The sequence below is a fragment of the Argentina silus genome, assembly GCF_951799395.1.
Source record: "Argentina silus genome assembly, chromosome: 13".
NCBI lineage: Eukaryota > Metazoa > Chordata > Actinopteri > Argentiniformes > Argentinidae > Argentina > Argentina silus.
In genome coordinates this window covers 11,655,023-11,678,071 of record NC_139667.1, presented here as the reverse complement: position 1 = coordinate 11,678,071, position 23,049 = coordinate 11,655,023, and the positions used below count along the sequence as shown (strand labels likewise).

The 23,049-nt window shown below is 42.6% G+C and overlaps 1 protein-coding gene across 1 annotated transcript in view; it reads right to left on the bottom strand.

Annotated features, from left to right (window-relative positions):
- alk (ALK receptor tyrosine kinase) overlaps positions 1–23,049 on the bottom strand; it is a gene marked incomplete at its 5' end in the record, with an annotated part of 253,051 nt that overhangs the window by 142,931 nt on the left and 87,071 nt on the right. Inside the window, 2 exons of the mRNA XM_083682991.1 lie at positions 10,508–10,672; positions 20,692–20,802. Of these exons, the coding sequence (XP_083539117.1) occupies positions 10,508–10,672; positions 20,692–20,802 (276 nt within the window). The remainder of the gene's footprint in view (positions 1–10,507; positions 10,673–20,691; positions 20,803–23,049) is intronic.

Genomic DNA, 23,049 nt, shown 5'->3' with positions numbered 1-23,049 from the left:
GTCATTTGAATGTGAACGGACAGTAACTGTAGTGATGCTACAGGCATGTCACTTTTCATTTTCACTTTCATGTTGCTGTAGGAGCAGTTGGACTTTACACGACCAGGCCCTACGAATGGCACTTTGGGATAGCGATGGGGGGGGGGGGGGTCAGGGGGGCGGCAGGGGGCAGGGGGCAGGGGGCAGGGGAGGGGCGGAGGCGGTTGAGATAATGGCTGTGGTACGGGAGTGGTCATAATTAAGACTTAACACACGGCAACGGGGGGTTATATATTAGGAAAACATCCAGGCCACTCGTAAAAAGTGATGAGCTTTATGTAGCGCCATCTCACCCCGTCGACCATGGCTTTATTGGCTGGTGCAGTTCATTAACGGAGGGACAGAGAGTCTGATTTGTGGTGTTATCGATCCAGAACGAGAGATTGGGGGGGGGGGGGGGGGGGGGTGTCCTGGGAGAACTGGACCGGAGTTAACATAGTATAGGTTGGAAAGTGGTCGGAGTGAGCTCATTGTGAATCACTCTCAGAGCATTAGGACCTGGGCTCTTAACGGCAGCCAGGTCCCAGAAACACAGCAACAAATCCCCCATGGCTCAGCAATTGTTGAAAGGTGAATGTTGCCCTCCCCCACCCCCCAATCAATATTGGCTCATTAGCAACAAGTTTCAAAGAGGTTTTGTGATACAAAGGTTAAGTAGAAAAAGCCTTATGGCTGATCTTAAGCCTTTGAATGAACACAGCATGACATTCAAGTACATTCTATTCTATTAATCTTACCTGTCACTGTAATGGTCTCCCACTGCGAGCGCCTATATCCCTATATATGCAGCCTCATCCCTAGGCTATTGTGCACGGCGCATCTAAGCCTGGAAAAACAGGAGTGAATTTACTGAAAAGTATTTGTTATTATTTGATTTCAGATTGATGCAAAGTAAAGCCAATGGCTATGCTCTGTCTGTTTTGATGCTCTTTGTATTGGCTTAATGAAGGCCAAGTTTAAAGCGTTAGTCCACCACACCTTTCACACATTTGGCCGGAAGTGTCTGAGAACAAGTCTACTGTATATGTGACAACCTGTATACAGTTTAGCACGACAAACGAATCATGTCCACACGGGCAGTGTGTACATATGCGCATTAGATCTTCTCATTCATATGGGACGACGCTGTGGGTACACACACCACCCCTCACACATTTACAGTTTACCTATGTTGTATGTGCACAAGAAAAATGCCATTTGAAGCTTTTAATGTAGACTATGTTACTCAACGATTGCTTTAGAACACGTTTGATGAAGAGTACGGTATCAGGGAAAGACTTGGCAATGAGTAACAATGTGGCCGCTGTCATCCCAACCATGTATCCAAGTAAGTTGCCATGGAAACAAGAGCTGGCCAGACACTTTACATGTCCTGTTCTTGCCTGCCCTATCAGGTCAGGGCAGAGACAGCGAGGTTCGGTGGACAGTACTTCGCCTAAATGCCAGAACAGCTCAGAACAGCAAAGCAGAACAAATTGCCTCCAACCCAAAATAATGCCTATTAATTATTTGCCTAAATAGCAGTTCTGGGAGAAAAAAATAAAAAAAATAAAAAAATAATATATATATATATAAAATTTTATAAAAATATATATATATATATGGGAAAGGGAATGTGGGTTATTTGTCCCTGTGTGACTGGTGAACCATCGATCCGGCCAGACATAATCTCACAGAGCAGAGGGGCAAATAACCATAGAGTGTCCGCGGCACATTTTAAGCTTCTAAGTCGAACTTTTGAGGACGTGATGTCAAACGTTTGCATAGCTCAACTTCAAAATGAGTTTGGGCTTACTAAACGTAACCATGGGAGACGTCAGCGAGAGTATACAGTAATTAAGAACTGTCGCTTTCGTTCTTTCTTTAGTGAATCCTATGGAGAATTTCCTTAAGCAGATAACTGGGCTCATTAAGTAGAGGTATATATTGTAATTACCAAGTGTTCAGGTGCTGTAACATTTATGGTGGTCGTATAGTGACCAAAGTCAAAGCAATTCTCAAAGATATCACAGTCTACAGTGTTAAAACTGCAGACAGAACCAGTCTTGGCTCTTTTATTATGCAGCAGAAACGGCCATACTGAAAATGACATGTATGACATGTACCTGTATGTATAGTTATGACGTTTTTAGCCTGGAGTGAGGAAAGCCAACATTACCCTGTGTGGGATTTCTTCAAAGAACAAACCTTCAGACTGAGATGAAATCTCCTCTCGCCTTTTTGAAGGTGTTTTGAAGCTATGGCTCTAAAAACTTTGCATTCACTTTGCCGCGCTCACACTCTCTCTGTACCCAGAGCCATGCTCTTCTTTTTCATTGTCTCATCACAGTGAACAGATATGGAGTGACTCAGCAAACACAACGGTGCCACTCCACAATTGGTTGACAAAAGCAGCTGATGAAGAAGAATTCACTGCCAGGCCGGGAGCAAGCCAAGACCCAGGAACAACAATCCCCCCTTTGCCAGGAGCTAGCTACCCACGACAACGATTGGTATCTCTCTTGCCAGCCTTTCGGCTGTTGCTGTCTCTGTTGCTGAAGAAATTCACTTCAGATGGAGGATCTCGATCCTTGGCACAGGATGTTCAGCAGCACTCGCAATCTGAAGGCGGCGTGCCCTGTGGCCAGATCTGCTTCAGGTATTGTTTACGATGGACGGGGGAAAAGGAGCTGATTGATTGGTATTGAATCAGGTGATTCGGGGAGCGGTTGGAATGAGGACTGGGGATGCTGTCAGACTCTATTTGGGTGATGCTGGGGCACATTCAACGATGCCAGTTGGATTAACAATGATTTAAATGTCTGATCATTTATACATTTTGGGCAGAAATCACATTCAGTAAGGTAAGTGAAAAAAGGTAGTTTGAAGGGGTCCATGTTTGACAGCTGTGGGGATGAAGAGGTCCTCTGGGATACAACAGGGGGAGCCAGATCTCTGCCTGATTAAAAATAGTTCAATTTATTGCATGAACGGGTAAGTATAACAGTGGGTACATATAGGGATATAAATAAATATATGAGTTGCTACTTTAATTACCACCTTGAGTGAGAGTGGTAATCAATCAGAGCATGTCTGGAATCTAATTGGGCAGTGTAAAAATTCATACATTTGAATTGATGGTTTTGAAAGCAATGGGGTTATCAATTGCCTTTGAACCACCACTTACCCATGACTGAATTGAGCCATATCCCACACTTCCTATGTAATTGTGTGGATCTGAAAGCATTGGACATGTACAGTACAAGCAATATGCCAGGAATGTCAGCAAGACTATCAGAGCGCAAGGATATTAACATATTTCGTACCTGTCAAACCCTCTCAGATCTGTACAAGTGCATAGGGAGTGCATTTCAGCACATTTCAGTACATTTCTGACAACTGTGTTAAAACATTAACAATTAATTAAATAGAAACTGCACCTACGATTTGGCCTTTGAGATTATTTCTCTGGCATCATTTTCCCTTCTCCATGTTTCCTGACAAGCATTACTTTTGCCTTTGAAGATAATTACTTTTATTTCCTCTTTCCTCTTTACCATGTTGCATCATGTTATTTTCTCAAAAAAGTATTACTATAATTATTAGTCAAACAAAAGAGGTGACTACAAGTGTTTTATTGGCCAAGAAGAAGAAAACAATAGACCTGAACGTAAAACTTACATTTTCAAGTCCACCAAGCTATTGATATTGACTGTTTAGGCAGGGGGATTTGAAATGTTTTTTTTGTTTTTTTTTAATTTTTTATGAAAACAGACCTGCATGCGCACTCATAATTCATCATGATATCTGACGGATGATGAAAAAACAGCCCAACAGATATGTGCCTCCCCTCATCATCCCCATTCTCGTATAGTACCAACAATGATACGAAAGGAGAGTATAACTTTAAAAAGGAAAAAAAGAAAATAACTCTTGAAATACACGTACATTGAATGGTCCCCCGCAGAAAACACCCCGGTTTTACACTACCACTGCACACCACTTTTTCTATTGAGACCACCCTCCCTCATCCCAGTGCATTTTGTATTAAGAAACATCCTCTTACAGAAAATGTATGTTTTAATTCGACCTGCCATTGGCCAGAATTCTGTACCAACCAAACCTAACCACACACAGTATGTATCTCATTTACAATATGAAAACGTTGTTTATGTTGCTTAGTAAGAGAAACAGCAGCCAATGATGTATTTCAGCCATATAGCCATTGCCTGCAGACATGCATCCAACAATGCTCTAGACCTAATGTTGGAGACTTTATTTCTACTGTACAGCTATTCTGACGTGAGAGAAATAACCTACACCGGAGGTCCCCAGTAGGGGTGCTGTTAGTTTCTACAGCTCCTGAGTTATGCCCTTAAGGCACAATAAAAGTTATATGGTAACAGCAGGATGAGGAAAATAGCCTATAGTTTTGTAGATGCGATCCCAGACCTTCCTTCCTTCCTTCCTTCCCTCCCTCCCTCCCTCCCTCCCTCCCTCCCTCCTTCTCCCTCTCTCTCTGTCCCTCCCTCCCTCCCTCACTCTCTCTATTTCTCCCCTTTGTCATAGCAAGGTTGAGTCCCACACTGTGTACAGACCCTATTAAAAACTCCAGATGACTTCTTGAATCACAAAACAACAAAGCTGGCTTTGGGGCACTCCATCGCAAACAAACAAATCAATGGCCACGACAAACAGCGTCCTACTGGATATCTCTCCCTACCAGCCCCCCTTTAAGCCCGCTGCAGCTTCTTCAACTCCGTGTGTGCTTAAAAATCGATGTGTAATCATATTCAAACTAATCCTGTGTGAGTGGCAGTGAGGGTAGACGTGCGGAATTGAGATGACTCCTCTTGAACCGAGGGTCGCTAAAGAAGCCAAATACTTCAAAATCATTTTCTCCAAATTTTCGCTCTTTTTTTTTAAACCTCAACGCCACTGAAGGCTCTTGAGACTGTACTTGACAGAGGTGATTCATTTGGAATCGATTCAGGCAGCGTCTCAGAGGAGGTGAGCCCAGACATGTCTGTGATGGTTTGTGTAGCAGAGGTGGTTTGGAGACACGCTCACGTTATGAGTGACCTTGCCTGGAGACTTGTAAGGCCAAATGTTGCCCTCAGATGTGATCGATGTCTTGATCTCATGGTACAGGTTTGGGTTTGGCGAGCGGGAGACACTGGTTCGACCCCCACTGGTTACACTGGTGCCCAACGAGGGCTGGGTCTCACCACTGAGGAGGAAGTCAATGGTAGACAAGTGGGAGACCCGGGTTTGATCCCCACCAGTTACAGTATGTACGTACACTCACCGGCCACTTTATTAGGGAAACCTTGCTAGTACTGGGTTGGACCCCCTTTTATAGCCCATCTGCTTCAAGGCTCGACGTGTTGTGTGTTCAGAGATGGTCTTCTGCATACCTTGGTTGTAACGAGTTGTTATTTGAGTTACTGTTGCCTTTCTATCATCTTGAACCAGTCTGGCCATTCTCCTCTGACCTCTGGCATCAACAAGGCATTTTCACCCAGAGAACTGCCGCTCACTGGATATTTTCTCTTTTTCTGACCATTCTCTGTAAACCCTAGAGATGGTTGTGTGTGAAAATCCCAGTAGATCAACAGTTTCTGAAATACTCAGACCACCATCACCTTTCTTCCCCATTCTGATGCTTGGTTTGAACTTCAGCAGGTCGTCTTGACCATGTCTACATGCCTAAATGCATTGAGTTGCTGCCATGTGATTGGCTGATTAGATATTTGCGTTACCGAGCAGTTGAACAGGTGTACCACCTTTAGCTCTACTAGTGTAGGAGATGAGAATCAGAGCTGTCCATGGTGCAGGGAAATCATTCCCCTGCGGACTTGAAGCAGTGTCACTTAGTTAGTAATGTAGCAATGTTTTAGACACTGCCTTTGGGAGGCTGGGAGCACAAAGTCGCGAGTTCGCACCCCGACAGATCGGACAGGGAAGAACTCTATTACGCTATGATCTGTGTCAATGTCGCTTAACGCCACCTGTTCACCAGCCACTGCAGACAGACACTGGCCGGTGCCCTCTGACACAAGACAGCAGCCTTAGCGTGTCTACCTCCCCCAATCTGAATTGTATCCGTGATCTCTGTGCTAATCGCCTGGTTAAGGGTGTCGGGGCCCCAAGCTGTTGTCATTAGCAGCATTAGTTGCATCACGAATGTAGCTAATTGTCCCTTACAGATCACCCGTAGGGGCAGAACCAAGCAAGGTCACTTCAGTGTGTCAATGGTTTGAAATGCCATACTAAGCCCTGATGATAAGTAGCACCACTCTGAGTGAGAACATCACTAATCCTCAGGCTGGCTGTGTGAATAGGCCAAGTATAAGCTGAAGGTATATCTAAAAAGATATGTTTATGTTCACAAACATGAGACCATAATACATCTCCAGTTAACCCTGAATAGATCTAGTCTTCTAGCTCAGCACAGATGCTCCTAAGTGTGTTCATGATGACAACATTTCCACCCATAGGTCTTCATCATGTGTAAAAAAGATGTTAGGTAGCCACAAGGAATGCACATTTTTGTTACAGCCGAGGACAAACACACATGATTCAAATAACCACATGCTTGATGATGAGCTGTTGATTAGTCGCCTCTGGTGTGTTAAGGTTGGGCTGACACAAATGATGTGCAGTACTATGGGTTCCCACTGGAGTTGAAAAACTCTGCATCTAGGCCCTCTGCCGCTAGTCCCACTGCACAGTAAATACTGTATAGTATATTCATCTACGCACGTATATGAGTGTTTGTCCAACTCTAATGTCACCCAGGCCACAGCCCTGCCTTTTCAATGTTTGCACAATAGACCAAGCTTTGCCCTCACTTAAAGCTGCAGGCCAGGATCGGCTGGCTCACAGTTACCTATACCACTGGATGAAGGAAACTCAGTGTCGAAGTTCTTATTTAAGAGAATGAGGTAAGAGAAAATGCCTCTGGCATTTCTCTGGATCGCATTCAACTAACTTTTCTTCCCTTATTTCCGTCCTACTGTATATAAATGGAATATGTGTCAGTGTCAGTGGAATATGTATATGCGCCGTCAAATGATTAAAAGCAGGCGTACTGAAAGGTTGAGGTTATTATGCACATTCATTTCCTTTGTACTTTGCTTCTATTACCTTCAATCATGTTCGTTTTTTTGGTACCAATGTGCGCTGTAGATGACTTTGATTGTTTCAGTCAGGTTACAGGAGGTGGGGGAACAGTGACAGAGTTCCTTCACAGGAGATTGGAGAGATACATTACTTGGGGCTTTAAAGTAGATCACTTTATATACATAGACTTTCATAGTCCTAGCATTATTCACATTTGTGTGATTCCTATTCCTAAATCCCTACCTTAGTGACTGAGTTGGGTCGTACACGAAGAAAAGTTGAAAGGGTCAGTCCTATTTTTGAGATGGGTAACACTTTAGAATAACACTCAGCAGTAAACAATTTACTCACCATTTATTAATCATTAGTATATGTCAGTAAGAAATCTATGACTAGTAATCTATGCATTTATAAACACCATTTTAACAGATTTTTCATGATTTATACCACCCTTCCCATTCTATGACGATGCCCGGAGGCCTCAGGAAAACAAACATAAAAACAAAACAAACAACAAACTGTTTTTAATACTGTTAGCCATGCAATCAATTCAAATCAGTTGTTGGATGTGATCATTTTTGCACAAAACAATACACATGTGCACTGCACACCCCCTCCGAGACAACACACGTGCACACCCCCAGGGAGAACAGAGCTCTGGGCTCTGGGCACAGGGTCAGCCATCTTTAGCACCCTTGGAGCAGTTAGGGGTTAAGTGCCTTGCCCAAGGGCAAAACGGCAGTGGTAGGCACCTTAGATATGATGCCAGCAACCCTCCAGTCAACAGCAACCCTCAGTCAACCCTCCTGGGGTGGGGATGAAACCAATTTAGCAACCTACCAATTGCTGGCTGGCCTCTCTAACCTCTAGGCTACACTGCTGCCCCAGGAGCGCCCCCTGTGGGCTATCTTGAATGGGACAGATAAGGTGGAAGGGCTGTCCTTCGAAGAGCTGTGATAATAATAACATTGTTATTATACAGTGCCTTTAACTGTATTTACTTTAATGTCCTGTGTTGTGTACTTATTCATTGACCATAGATGCATTCAGGTTATGTTGAGCCCTAGGTGGATACAGCTGGACGTCTATGTGGCCAGCTTTTGGGGAGTAACAGGTCATTTAAAAACGTTTATTAAGTGTAGAGTGTATTAAGTGTATTAAGTTTTACAGTACTGCAACATAGCATAGTAATAATTAGTCAATTGTATTATGTGCATGTACTAACATTTATAAATGCAGTATTAATAATGACTAAATATCCAATTCATGATATGTATAAATATATTCATACATATATAAATAAATGGGGAGCACATCATTAATCACATCATTAATGCCTAATCTCATGAGTCATAATAACACCTTTATAAATTATCAATCACAATTCAATCAATAAATCACAATTTATAGATTGCTTACTGACATTTACTAACGTAGTGATAACGATTAATAAATGGTGAATAAACTATTTACAAACAGTTAATAAATTCTTTATTACTGAATGTTATTATAAAGCGATACCGAGAGATGCTTATAAGTACCACCCCCTCTTGAGAAGAGAAGCACAGGTGTGGCAGTAATTCCAGAGGGCATGAATATTTTAGCTCCCTATCATGTTGAGGGGTTTTTGCAAATCCTCATCAGAATGTATGAATATGCAATGCCATGGTCAAAAGCATTCTGGGAGGACGAGATGGAACAGCTATGACTGGGCGTTGCCTTGGCTCCAACAACATGTTCATCTGACCTAAAACTTTCAAAACCACAACTACATTGTTATGATATTCCAGTCTGCATCTGCAAACCACAGTGCAAAAATACCTTATTTAAAATATGCACAAGATCATGCACTTTGATCAATTTCACATTGTGGTTGTTTTAACTGCTTTGTTTGTGTTGTTGTCTTCGTTTTTTATCATTGCCCTGCGATTTCAAACACCTTCCTGGAACATGTTGGAACATGTTAGTTGAGAAACAAAGAGAGTGAGGTAGAGCGGGGTGACTGAATTAAATTGAGAACATTTTAGATTCGTCTTTGAAGTGCAAGAGCTGTGCCTGAAGAGCTAGTAATTTCTAGACCCAAGGAACCTGACTCCCTAATGGGCTTTAGTCTCACACACACACTCACACACACACACACACACACACACACACACACACACACACACACACACACACACACACACACAAAACACATTTTAAATGTTGGACCTACTGTAATGAATGAACAGAAATCAATGAACAATGGCCAATGTATGAATGACGCATATAGAGGTCCACCCTCTCGCTTCCCTACCTTTCTTAAGCCCAATTATTTAAAAAGTTACCCACCACATGGGATCCTAACTCCCAAACCTGCTATTTTAACAGTATTTAAATCTTTCTTTCTAACCACAATCAGAATATTTCAGATTTCATTTCATCTTTCATCTCAACCCATCTGTTCTTGAGACGCTCTGAGACTGACGATAAAGAAAAAAAACGAATTTAAGGAAAACAGGCACATCCCTCCCATTCTCTTCTTCTCTCGAGATCGACAGATAAAAGTTGTTTTCTTGCCTTAAAGACTTAAAGGTAGGCTAGGAAAATTAATGAAGCTGAGGGATATAGTTGCTTCTGAGGTCCAATCACGTTTGAGATGTTACAGACTACTGGAGCAGCAAACTATTCACATACCCTTACCTGGAATCATTTGAATATGAGGAGAGATATCTCAATACTCAGTACAATTCTCAGATGCGCTTTTAACTTTTAAATTGTACCTGTAGTGTAGGACTTTGCCTGAGGGTTGCACAGGGTAGAATAAAGACTACGGTCTAAGATGATGATGGAATAATCAAATAAAGTGCAAATGTTAGAAATTCATTAGGTTATAACGTCTACTGTATTTCCTCCTCCAGTGCCATGTGTACTGTATGTCAGTTGACAGTCTTGCTGAACCAAGGTTGTAGAACAAATACCATTTCAGCCTTCAGCAATATGATGTAGCCATGAGTAGCGGGGTGACTTAAGACACAAACAAGCAACACATTTCAAGTCACACAACATTCCTAAGAATGACCCTACAGCAGGTAACCTCTCTATGAAATGCAACTGGCCTCCTGTGTAGTCACATCATGAAGAGGGATGAGGTTGTACTTGGTGGTATAATGTACTTCTCCTGCTTGGGGGGAATGGGTGGAATGGAATGGGGATACCTTCATTCTTCATTCAATGCTCTTTATTTGCCCTAGCACTTTTTTGTTTCATGTAAGGTGTGAGTGTGAGTTGTTTTGAAAGGAACCTATATAATTGTTCTTTACACACCAGCCACCTAAACGTTGTACCAGGCCAGGTGCATACCCTCATTTTTTCTCCACGATACCTTCATTCTTACCTTCCTCCCAGCCCTGGGGACTTCCTCTTTTTTTTTCCGTCCTCTGGCTCCCCTCTTCCCATGGGTCCTCAGCCGCCACTACGCTCCAGGTGAACTCTGGGTTATTCCCTGGGCGGCGATCACATGTCCTTCTGTTGCCAGGGCACCGGAAATCTGATGGAAGGCAAATAAATATAAGTATTCTTAGAAAAAAGGTGCCAGTTAGAACCAAAAAGGGTTCATCGGCTTGGTCCTGTCAAAGAACCCTTTAAAGAACCCTCATGGGTGCCATGGAGAACCCTCTCTGTGGAAAGGGTTGTCCTACAAAGACAAGTTAAATTGCCATTTTGTTTGCGGGCTCTTGAACATACCATGTTAATGTATCACGGTTTCTTCACCCTTTAAGCTAGGGTCTAACTATCTCCTTGGAGAGCTACATAGTTAGAGTGGAGATTGAATTAGAGGCATACTGTCTCTAAGATACATGTTCAACTGTAAACACTGATATATCAGACAAAAAATGGAGCAGGATCTACAACTGGATAGTGAAGAATAATCTAATTGTTTTATGCAATCCACAAGTGTTCTTATAATCTCAGACAAAACATATTACAATACAAGGTTGTGCACAGAGTTTATTATAGGCTACACTGGAAAAAACATAATCAAATGTCTTTTCTTGTGTTGGCGCTTCAAGAGACAAAAGGGTACTTTCTTTAATATGTTTGTTCTTGTAATTGACTTGCTACATTTTGGAACTCTGTTATTGATGCTTTGTCTTTATGTCAGCAAGCTTGTATTTTACATTTGACTCGTTTATGTCTCCTTCCTAAGATTTATGGAACAAGTATGAGAAAAGATACATTGATATAGCCTTGATAGCAGCAAGAAAATGTATAGCAATTAATTGAAAATCCAACAACCCTCCTACACTATCTTTTTGGTTAAATAAAATTGCTAATTATATACCATTAGACAAAATGTATTATGACATCCAAGGTAAACCTGAGGACTTAAGCGAAATCTGGCAGCCCCATACAGAATTCATGGCATTAAGAGAAAAGTAATGCTTTCTCTTTTTCTTCTTTAGAGTTTATTGACATTACTAAAATTGTTTTTGTCCCTGTGATTGTTTGTACTTTTCTTATGTCTGTTTTTGTTTCTGTCCAGTTGGTTGTTTTTTCTTGGTTTTGTTTTTCTGACACTCACTTTGTGGGGGTGGGTTTGGGTATGGGAGCTGAACCACACAGCGGCCCAGTCCCGTCACAGTCAGAGACAACACACCCTTCCCTTCACATGTATTGTAAATCTTTATATGTGCAATTGTATTTTTTGTCTTTGAAAAATAAAACTAATAATTGAAAAAAATAAGCATAGGGGATGTAAACTGTATAATCGGATGTTAGACACACAGGACTTAAGTGAGCACAAATGCAACAGTCAACAACTTGAGGAGTAATTCCATTTATACTGCACCGGGAGATTCGCCTTCACTGCTTCCTGTAGCGTAATGCACCAAGATTAAGGTGAAATTGCTGTTTTCAAGCAAAGGTTAGAACATCACAGGAGTTTAGAAATAACTAGTGTTATTACAATAACAATAAACCATTCTGATGTATCGCTCAGACATAAAATTGCACACTTCTGATGTAAAATTGCACACTCATCGTCTCTCTTCCTCTCTCCTTTCATCCATCTATCCATCCTTTCCCACAGGATGACCACCAGCTGAGTTGTCCCTGTGGTTTTAGTAACTGACAATCTGTCTTTCTAAAAGGTCTATCAGTTTTTGATGGCTTCTCACCATGGGGCTTGTACAACACTGGTTTCACTATGCCTCAGTGTCACAGGCCTTCATTCAATCTCCTCTCAGCCACTTCACTCACTGAGTGATTCACACAGAAACATGGAATTCAGGGAGTAACTGAAAACGGACATAACGCTGACCGGCGGGGTCAGCACAAGGGGGTCTGTCTTTGAATGAGGCGGAATTCTTAAACGGCAACGTCAAGCAGTTCAAGTCACACACTGTAAGATGATTGAACCATCAGAGTGGGACAATCTCACACACAGTGCCTTAATGTCTAGTTTAATGATATTAAAGTGAGATGGAAGCTCAAAGCTGTTCGTAATTCGCCATCTGGGGACTTGACAAGCCTTAGAACAGGTGTGAAACTGTCATGTGCTGTGATATATGTATACACTTACTTGGGCCAATGTTACCCTGACAATGTGATGATAGTTAACATACTGTATACTTATTGTCAGTGATATTCTCAGCCTGTTATCTGTGAGTATGATAGCAAATAATTAGACACCAACAGTTCCGGTAGGTAAGCATTGTTTAGTTACAGTCTAAGCACAACTGTTGAAACAGTTTCCAGCTTGCACAGTTTCCAGCTTGCACAGTTTCCAGCTTGCACAGTTTCCAGCTTGCACAGTTGCAGGTTTGGATGTTTAGGAAGGACAGTCAACAGTATCTGTCATTAATCACCATCTAATTACTGTGCTGCAGAGCTAGCTGATACAAATTGAGACAAACAAATGATAGGCATTGCTTCTGTTCTCTAAACTGCAGGGAGTAAAGAATGCATTCATCTGTACTCATGGATTTCTTAGGCCTTCGATATTATAGAGATGTGCAGTGTTCAATGTGTCCTATAGGAATATCTGTGGTACATGAACTTAATGAGGTGGCATTGGTTCACGGCACTGCATTAGAGTGGATTTAAATTGCATGGGTGCCCACTTGAGGAAGTATCTGCTTTTAAAGGACATTAGGAACAATCGTTCCCCGACCACTTAGCGATAATAAAGGTAATGGTTTCGATGGCTAAAATTTGTCATTTGGCAAAACTATAGATTTCTCCTGCCAAGTACCTCAGGGACTTGGAACACGAGCGAGATATGGCGAGGTTGAAGAGTTCTTCTCTACAGAGATTTGAGCTGAGATCTGTACTGTGTCCTTCAGTGTCTACTGAAGCTGATGTGGCACAGCATATCTTGTTAAATACAAGCACGTGGAATGCCTCTTTCACACGTTCACCCTCCCTACTTTGTACTGATGCTGAAATACACAGATCACTCAGAGATGTAGTTCTAGAGTGTGTTTTATACAGTATGGCTCATCCTGGCAGACACACACATATGCAAAACACACGCACATGCACACACACACACACACACACACACACACACACACACACACACACACACATACACACACAAACACACCACTGATAATACACACACACACACACACACGGACACACACACACACACAATCACAAGCTGACTTTTCACTTACGGTAATTCTCACTCAGCTTTAATGCTCATATTAATGCATGCAGAAGTGCACTCGCACACACTCCCAAACACTAAGCACCTCTGTGCTTTGCCAAACGAGATCTGGCTGAACAAGCCTTTTCAACCGAATCTGGAGGTGTCATGCAGCTCCCCCACCCACTACATATGACAACTGGGAAAGAATTAATGACTTGCCAAAGGACCAGGGACAGAGATTTTATTGCTAATTTATCCTCTTTTGGACCCCTAATTTGGACTCCTCATTTATTCAACGTCTTAATGCCCCCCTGAATATGTAATCATATCCTCTTTGACATCACTCAGCAAGGGTACTTATGACTGTTGGATTATACCATTGAAGATGACAGCTAAATCTAATTCAACATGGTGTGGCAGCATTTTACATTTACATTTTCCTCCTTTTCTTGCCTCTATGTTTCTGCCAAATGGGGTCCATTATTGCTTACTCAGATTTGTTTAGCAAAGCAATGTTTTTTTTGTTGCATGCCAGGATAAACATGGGTTATTTTTTTGGCCTGAGGCACAGCGTAATTACTGGCAGTATTGAAGACAGAGTGCTTAAGCATTTCCAGGCAATTCAAAATGTGTTTCACTAAAGGATTTATGTTCTTCCAAGGGAATTTTGCTGTTTAGTAAGGTGTATGTTTAGTAAGGTGTATGTTTTGTAAATGAATTCCTTGTTATACAGCTTTTTGGAGGATTGAGACTTTCTGTACTGCACATTCAAAACAAAAAATCAACACATTTCCTAAAAAGTTCCTTTGATAATGTATAACTTGAATCCTTTTCATAAGGTCTAGAAAACTTGATAATTAGTCTAAGCATCTCAAAGTTAGTTTCACATGTCTTTTCCCACTTTGTTAAGTCCACATATGGCGTCACACATGTTGGATACAATATTAGCCTTGGTAATTTCATCAGAGTTAATATTTTCAATCATCTTTATAGGCTTATAATAATGAATAAGTTCAGATTATTCTGCTATTAAATTGGCTCTTTCTGTATCTCTCTCAAGCTATTGCTTTGGTTCGACCGTTGAATCGTGTCTCAGCACCACAGCCACAGGAGTAATTAAATCATATGTATGAATACTAATCCTCTTGAGATGGCAGTCTTTGGGCACAGCAGCAGCCGTGCTCTGGACATAAGGGTTGGAGCCATAAAGCATTTGGAGGCCCATAAACGCATGCCGTGAAGAACATTTATAGGCAGTAAATTTGCAAACTCAAAATGGACAATTATTCTTTATTTTTTTATGTCTCAATAGGAAAGAATCATAAAGTCAACCGACAGGAGTCACTGAGTGTGACTGGGGCACCAGAGCCAGAGTGTGAACCCGGCAGAGGTTCTGCAGGTCCAACAGTGTCTGAGGACTGGCGATAACTACCTATACTCCCTGTGGTTAGAGGGGTTAGAGGAACACACCAAAACACTGTGATAAGCAGTGAAAAACATCAAACAAACCAAACTGTCCAGAGGGTGTTCAGGGTGTATGCAGGGTCAGGGGTAAACTTTTAAACAATGACTGTTATATAGTTGCAAACAGAGACATTCTGGATTCATTGTAAGGGTGGATTGCAAATCACAGTGACTAAAGCTGTTGTTTGTAAATGGAGCTGTTCAGTGGTTGTAAATGTAATTGATGGTCAGTCGTTAATAGAACAGTTGTATCATTGTAATTGGTGTTAGTTTGTTTATAACTAAAGCTGGTTAAACAATGTAAATATATGTTGGACCATCGTCGACAAGGTCTGTAAATCTGAGTGCTAAATAATGGATCGGTTGGAAGCGTTTTAAATGTAACCAAATCATTGTAAACAACTGGCAAATCACTGTAAATGTAAGTCTTGGAATAATTAATGACAGCGGCCAGATTCGACATTGGATTTGACTTTGTTAACAAGAGTCGTGATTGGTTAATGAGTCCATCATGACACAATGACCCTAAGCCCATTCATCAAGGGGAGCAGAGATTGAACACCTTGCTGCTTCACAGTGTCTCCGCCACTGAAGGGGCCATCTTGATTTAGGATACAAATGACCATGCTACTGTTAAAGACCCCCTCCAGAGGCTCATTTTTCATTGAGGCCACAAATTTGCATGCAACAGTGTTTGACATTAAGTAAATGACATGCTATATACACTGTACTGTAGATGCATATCTCTCTGCAGAAGCATTGTGAAAAATGGTTCGACAAATTCCCTAGAGAGTCCCTTAACTTGGACGATGAATATGTTTATGGTCGTGATTACAACTGAATTGCTCAGACTTTTCCTTATTTATGTATCCATTCAACAATTTTATAGCTTGGATATTCTGGGGTAAATTCCCTCAGTCTCCGTGGAGACGGAGCCATGCTGTCAAATATATACAGCAAGACGGACAGATGAATAGATGAGACGCGAGGCGTCTTTGACAGACAGATGAGATGAGTGGCGACGTAGACTGGATAAATGAAATACAAACGTAAAGCTCAGACACCCACTCCGAGGACACATACAGTATTAATTGGCAATCACCCGTATACCCGCTTGCTTCTCCTCCTTAAGATGGCTTTTTCACTGAAATCAATCTTGAGCTCGTTTTATCATTGAGGCGACTGGATCTGTGGCCTCACCTGGGGTCGAAGGAAGATGGAGGGGGGGGTGATTTGGGCTTAATGGGGAATAAGGCGCTAGGTGAGGTGAGGGGGATGGGGGATGGGGGGATGGGATGGGAGGTTGAAGGGTTGGATGATGACTGTTGACGCATCAGGTTTTCAAAATATCAGCACTCCAGTCCATTGCCACCAGGTCTCTTTTGTAAAAGAGATATCTCAATGAGACTAACCTTGATTAAAAAAGGTTTAATGAAAAATTGTGGGCAGTGAGCGACAGTGAGCCCCTAACATCTGTGTTACGTGACTTCCACTGAGTGATTTAAATTATGTGGGAATCACCCCCAAAATCACTGTCTCATCTCAGGTTTCATAGTCATTACCACATAATTAAACTGGATGGAAGCAATATTTGCCAAGAAGACCCTCCCCTCAGATTACAAACATAAGGATAAGGCCACAAGGGCTTAGTGTGGGCAGCTACAGAGATTTAGGAGAGGTCCTTCAAGCGTCACTTCAGGCACTCTGGCTCTTTAAAGATCCACAAACCTCCCCACAGGCCCGCAGCCAAACATGCACGCAGATGTGTCTTGTTCCAGGAAACAACAACCCCACTACCACCAGAATGGATTAGGACTCCTATCATACAAGGCAGACCATCCACCCAAGTGGCCAGGGTCCATTTGGGTCTAAGTTACAGCGGGCAATCATAGCTGAATCAGGACAATCCCTCTGGATTTGGGGAGATGGCTATGAAGTTGGATAGATAAGGGCAGCCTGGGGGTGGGGATGGAGGTAGGGAATCCGGTTCATCCTGCTGCTGGTGGCCAGCGAAAACATTTAGGGAGGGCGGGAGGGAGGGAGATGAGCTGCTGGTGGAGAGAGGCCAGTCTTCCTGGGCTTTTGCGGAGGGTAATAAATGCCAGCGCGCAGCAGATGCTGTGGAGACAGCTCAGATCTATCATCGCGGGCCTGCAGCCCTGTTCACCGGACACCACTACCCTCCCTCCCTCCCTCCCTCCCTCCCTCCCTCCTCACCTCCCTCCCTCCCTCTATTCTGCTCTAGTCCCAAGTCTCTGCCTTTCTGCACTCTCCACCTCTCCCCACTGCCGGCTCCAGACCAAACTCACATTAGCCATGAATGGGTGTTAGCTACTCTTATGGCGACTTTTTCAATAGAAACAAAATGATGTGTTCGCCGCTGCAGAAGGCCCATAACGTTTGTTGCTGGTTTTGTGCTCAAAATGACTCAATACTTTTACTATGAAATATGTCCTCCAATGACTAGCCTGCTCATTGTAAGGTTCACAATGCCTACTAATTGGAATGTTGGCAAAAGTTTCCACATGGTCATCAAACATACAGTAACGAGTAGTGTGTGAGTAATACAGTAACAAGTAGTGTGTGAGTATTAAACAACTACTTGGCGTTTCAGCCAATGAAGAGCGGCAGACACGGGTGGCTGTCTGGGTGATGGGCTGCTACATGCAAAATCAAAACCGACCGCTGTTGTCAAACTGACACCAATTACAGAACCTTAGAGCAGTCCAGAAGAGGTCCCTGAGAGTCACAGAGAAGGAAGTGTTTCATAAACAACTGGATGACAGTTTGGTGCCAGCGCAGCTGGAAATCATCACTTACAATACAACCTCTGACTTCAGTGGGGTTCCCGGAGGGACACTCACTTCCTGTGCCAGAATGTTGCCTCTGAGTAATTTAAATGTGCAGTGAGAGATGTCAGATGGATGCACAGAAACACACACACACTGAGAAGTCGTTAATTAAAAGAGTTGCTCATTCATCCACATTGCTTAGTGATATGAATGGAGGAGTAAAGTCAAGGTTGAGAATAGAATGCAGTCTAGAGTGCACTAACACACACTGTATCTCTTGGAGTCTACAACATATTAGAAAAAACAGTAATTCCTTCTGGCCCACTATCTTCAATATGAAATCACACTCTCTGTCAATCAGAGCCCATATAATGTTGATTCTGCAAGACACAAGCTATAGCAAATCAGAGATCTAACACTCAAGCATGAGATTGTCCTGGTTGGCATTCAACTAAGAACACTTTCAAAGATTCCCTCCGCAATTGAAAGGAAATTACCTTTCAAGGTATCAATATCATGGTGAAGCGCATTTTCTATATTGTACTGTGACTAGGCTGAAGATAAGCTTTACTGAATGTGAAGCTACCACATAGTAGGAGTGAATAGAATCTCTCAAAACATTTAATATACTGTACAACTAGTATTTACAGCCACTGAATATTATTATTATTGTCATTGTGAATGTGGTTATAATGTTAGTCATTAGCCTACACACACTAAGTGCCTGCTAGCAAAAAGCTCTCCAGTTGCTCTGACCTCTGCGGCAATGAAGACCTTTGACCGCCTCGTGCTGACCCACCTTAAGGCCATCACCAACTCCCTCCTCGACCCACTGCAGTTCGCCTACAGAGTACCTACGCCAGGATCCTGTTTGTGGACTTCAGCTCCGCATTCAACACCATCGCCCCAGCTCTTCTCCAGGACAAGCTATCCCAGCTGAGCGTGCCTGAGCCCACCTGCAGGTGGATCACTGACTTCCTGACAGACAGAAAGCAGCAAGTGCGGCTGGGCAAGCTTGTCTTGGAGCCCCGGACTATCAGCACTGGAGCCCCACAAGGCTGTGTGCTCTCTCCTCTACTCTTCTCCATCTACACTGACAGCTGCACCTCTAGCCACCCTTCTGTCAAACTCCTGAAGTTTACGGACGACACTACCCTCATTGGATTCATCTCCAATGGGGATGAGTCCACCTACAGAAAGTATGCAGCCTGACTTCCTGGTGCAGCCAGAACAACTTGGAGCTGAACACTCTAAAAACTGTAGAGATGGTAGCAGACTTCAGGAGAAGCCCAGCCCCAACCGCCCCCCTCATCATGTGTGACTCCCCAGTTAACACTGTGGAGTCATTCAGATTCCTGGGGACAATAATTTCACAGGACCTCAGGTGGGCGGAGAACATCACTTCCACCATCAAGAAGGCCCAGCAGAGGATGAAATTCAACATGCCGCAGAAAGTGATGGTCGAGTTCTACACGACCATCATTGAGTCCATCCTCAGCTCATCGATCACCGTCTGGTTCGCTGCCTCCACTGCCAAGGACAAAGGCAGACTGCAGCGGACCATTTGGTCAGCCAAGAAGGTCATCGGCTGCAACCTGCCATCTCTCCTGGACCTGTTCCATTTTTTTGCTATTTTGTTAATATTTTGCTATTTTGTAGATTTTTTGTTTATATTTTGCTTATATATTGTTGTTTTATGTCCTATGCACAAACCTCACCAAGTCAATTTCCTTTATGTGCAAATATACTTATATACTTTTCCAAATATATTCCAAATAAAATAATTCTGATTCTGATTCTGATTCTGATTGCTGTCATTTCATTGATGCATCCAAATGCATAATGTGAACCTAGCCATTTCAAACCATTGTATTGCTCATGATGTTGTTGGCATTTATTTGTCCCACAGTTCAACTGTATATCTAAATATGACTATGGTCCCCCTTTTCAATAAAATAATAAAAAGGCTGGCTGGAGGTTTCCCTTCACAACTTGGTGTGTGTTTGGGCTGTTTATTAAATATGCATTATCTGTCCTTGTAGCCTCGCAGCTCCAGTGGACTCAATGATTTAGCATCTAGAAATAAAGCAAGCACTTAGATCCGCTCTAATGCCTGTATAATTTGAAATAAGCTTTAAAGAATGGAAATTTAATGAAGTTTCATTACTTTGGTATTACTGTGTAATCTTAATATCCGCCAAGTTGTGCTCAAGTTGCATGAATGAGCAGCTTTCAAAAGAACGGCTCCTTTTCTTTGATAATACAGGAATTATAAATATTCATCAAATCGTAATTGGACAAAATCTACTCTTGTTCAAGGCCTTTTTTCGTATTTTTCTCTCTTTGGTGAATTTGGTCTCTTTGGTGAATTTGTTTCCTTTGCATGTGTTCTTATTTCACCCTCTATCCATATTTTGAGCTTAAGTTTCAGCAAGTTCTGTGACTTCAACATAGGCCAGCCGGAGGCCGCTAACTTTAAAACGTGCCTGGGTTGGTGAACAGCAGACGAAGGGCGATTGAGACAGAGACGCTCATGTGTGTTGATGGAGAGCCGACGCCACACATCACGGCCAATAAATCAAGGGCTGTCTTTCTGGACAGGGCGTGCTGCGGCCCGTCTGTTTGGCTGAGGGGTGTTGACAACGAGAGGCTCACCTGACGTCGGTGCCACATTCTTGGGGAAGCTCAGCTCATCCTCAGCTATCCAGGAGAAGTTCCAGTAGCCCCGGGGGACGCCCTCCCCTGCTCGACCAGCCATGGGCTCACCTGGAAGAAACACCAGAGTCCACCATTACAATGGTCCAACTGACACAATGTCCACACTGTTTTATACACAATTGAGTAATGACTGTTCTGTGGTGTGTGGTGTGTGTCGTCCTGCCCCGCCATCGATTGTGTCTCCACTCCTGTGGCTAACAGGTTAGTGGTCGAAGCGAGACCTGTTGTTTTTACACAAGACACAGGTTGAGATGAGACAAATAGTTTTTCTGCTTTTGTTTTCGGTCACTAAACCTCTTTGTCTCTCTCAGCTTTGGCACCCTGAGTATAGCACACTGAATAAAGTCAGTTGAGATGTGCCCCAGTCTTTTGTTAACTCAGTTTACTAAGAGTCAGACAATGTTCTCTAAATGTTAGCACCTACATTGATTAGTGATGTGATGCAAAGGACACGAAAGACATGAATTTTTTAACTTTGAATTGTTATATCCAGGGCTATATAAAGAAATCATTATCATCATTATATAAGTTACATAATTAACATTTTCCAGTTGTTGCCTAGTAACTCCACAAGAAGATCCATGTTGACTCCATGTTGGCTACAGCAGTACTGCAGTGGTGCTATACTACAGATAGTGTATTCACAATAGAGTAAATATACCTTATATTGGAGTAAAACAAGGGTAAGACAGTTGAACTAATCTCATGAGGCAGTTATATTCTTCAAAAATAAATAGCTATATATCATTCATTTAAAAGTCCAAAAATTGACAATTGCCCTTTTGAATTGTAGAGCAGTACTACCGAGGAGCTTAACATGCATGAATACAAGCCTGGTCCCTCAGACAAAACAAATGACCCTCAGTTACACCAATGATTTGAGGAGAGTTCAGGGACCTATAGGAATTGTCTATTGGATATCGATAGCCAGCATAATTAACCAAGGACATGTTTCTCTGATTCTATAAGAGAAATGGGGGGGTATCCTTATCCTGCGGATGCTATGTACTTATCCTGCTGTGGGTCCATGTCCATTCCATTCTCTCTCTCTCTCTCTCTCTCTCTCTCTCTCTCTCTCTCTCTCTCTCTCTCTCTCTCTCTCTCTCTCTCTAACACAGTCCAATACATAGCACCCTTGGTGGATCCTTACACAACCTAAATCCTTTAATGATTTCAAATGAGCACTAAAAGGAAATTGATAGTAAACACAGGATGGCTTTCATAGGCAGTGAGCCAGAGCCTTCTGAGTGGAGAAGTACCCGTAGGTTGATATCAAAGCAACAGTCCTTTTAGGATTAGGGCAAATTATTAACAAGGTACTGTATGTTTTTTCAAAAGCCGTCTTAAGTCAGTCACAAGTCAGTTCTGTGTGATGTTTCAGTTCTATTCTCCCTCTCTTCCTTCTCCTTGTCCGCCTCTCGACAATGCCAGCACGGCCATTATCATAATGTTTTTTTCTATTTTGACTTTTATCCCTTCAGTCCATGTCAACCAGGGCCCTGACTCCTCTGACTGCATTACTCAAAGCAACCAACAACCATCCATTACTCAACAACCATCCATTACTCAACAAGCATCCCCCCCCCCACACACACACACACACACCCCACACCCCTGCCACCTAAAAAACCCACAAGTGCTCCTTAGATTGATCAATGAGGTTTGAACCAACCTGCCACCAAAACACAGACCCGCACCCGCACCCGCACCCGCACCCGCACCCGCACCCGCACCCGCACATGCACACGCACACACACACACACAAAGCTTTTGGAACTCCAGAACCCTGGTCACAGCAGACTTGGTCACAATAAAAAACAACTCACGCTCATTTATCAATGAGGCTTGAACCAACCTGCCACCAAAACACACACCCACACACACACACACATACACACACAAACACACACCCACGCATCCACGCACACACACCACAGTGAAACTGAGAACTCAGGTTACTGGTAGATGAGGAGAGAAGGAAAAGAAACAGGGTTTGAAGGTACATGATGTATTTGGCACCGGTGGGCTTTGTTTCACCGTGGTGCAACGGTCCAGAAATAAACCCAATTACCCATGAAAGAGAAGCAGTGGAAGAGGTTTACACAGTAAAAAGTGCCTGTCGCAAAACCCTAGCTGTGGTCTGAGGTACAGTTTGAGGTACTCAAATGCAGGTTTAAAACAATAACACACACATGCTAAATACTGGTTGGGTCAATGTCATTACACACGCTATGTTCAGCATCTAAGCTTCATTTTCTTTCATTTTATTAAAAAAAAAGAAAGAAGTCAAATGTG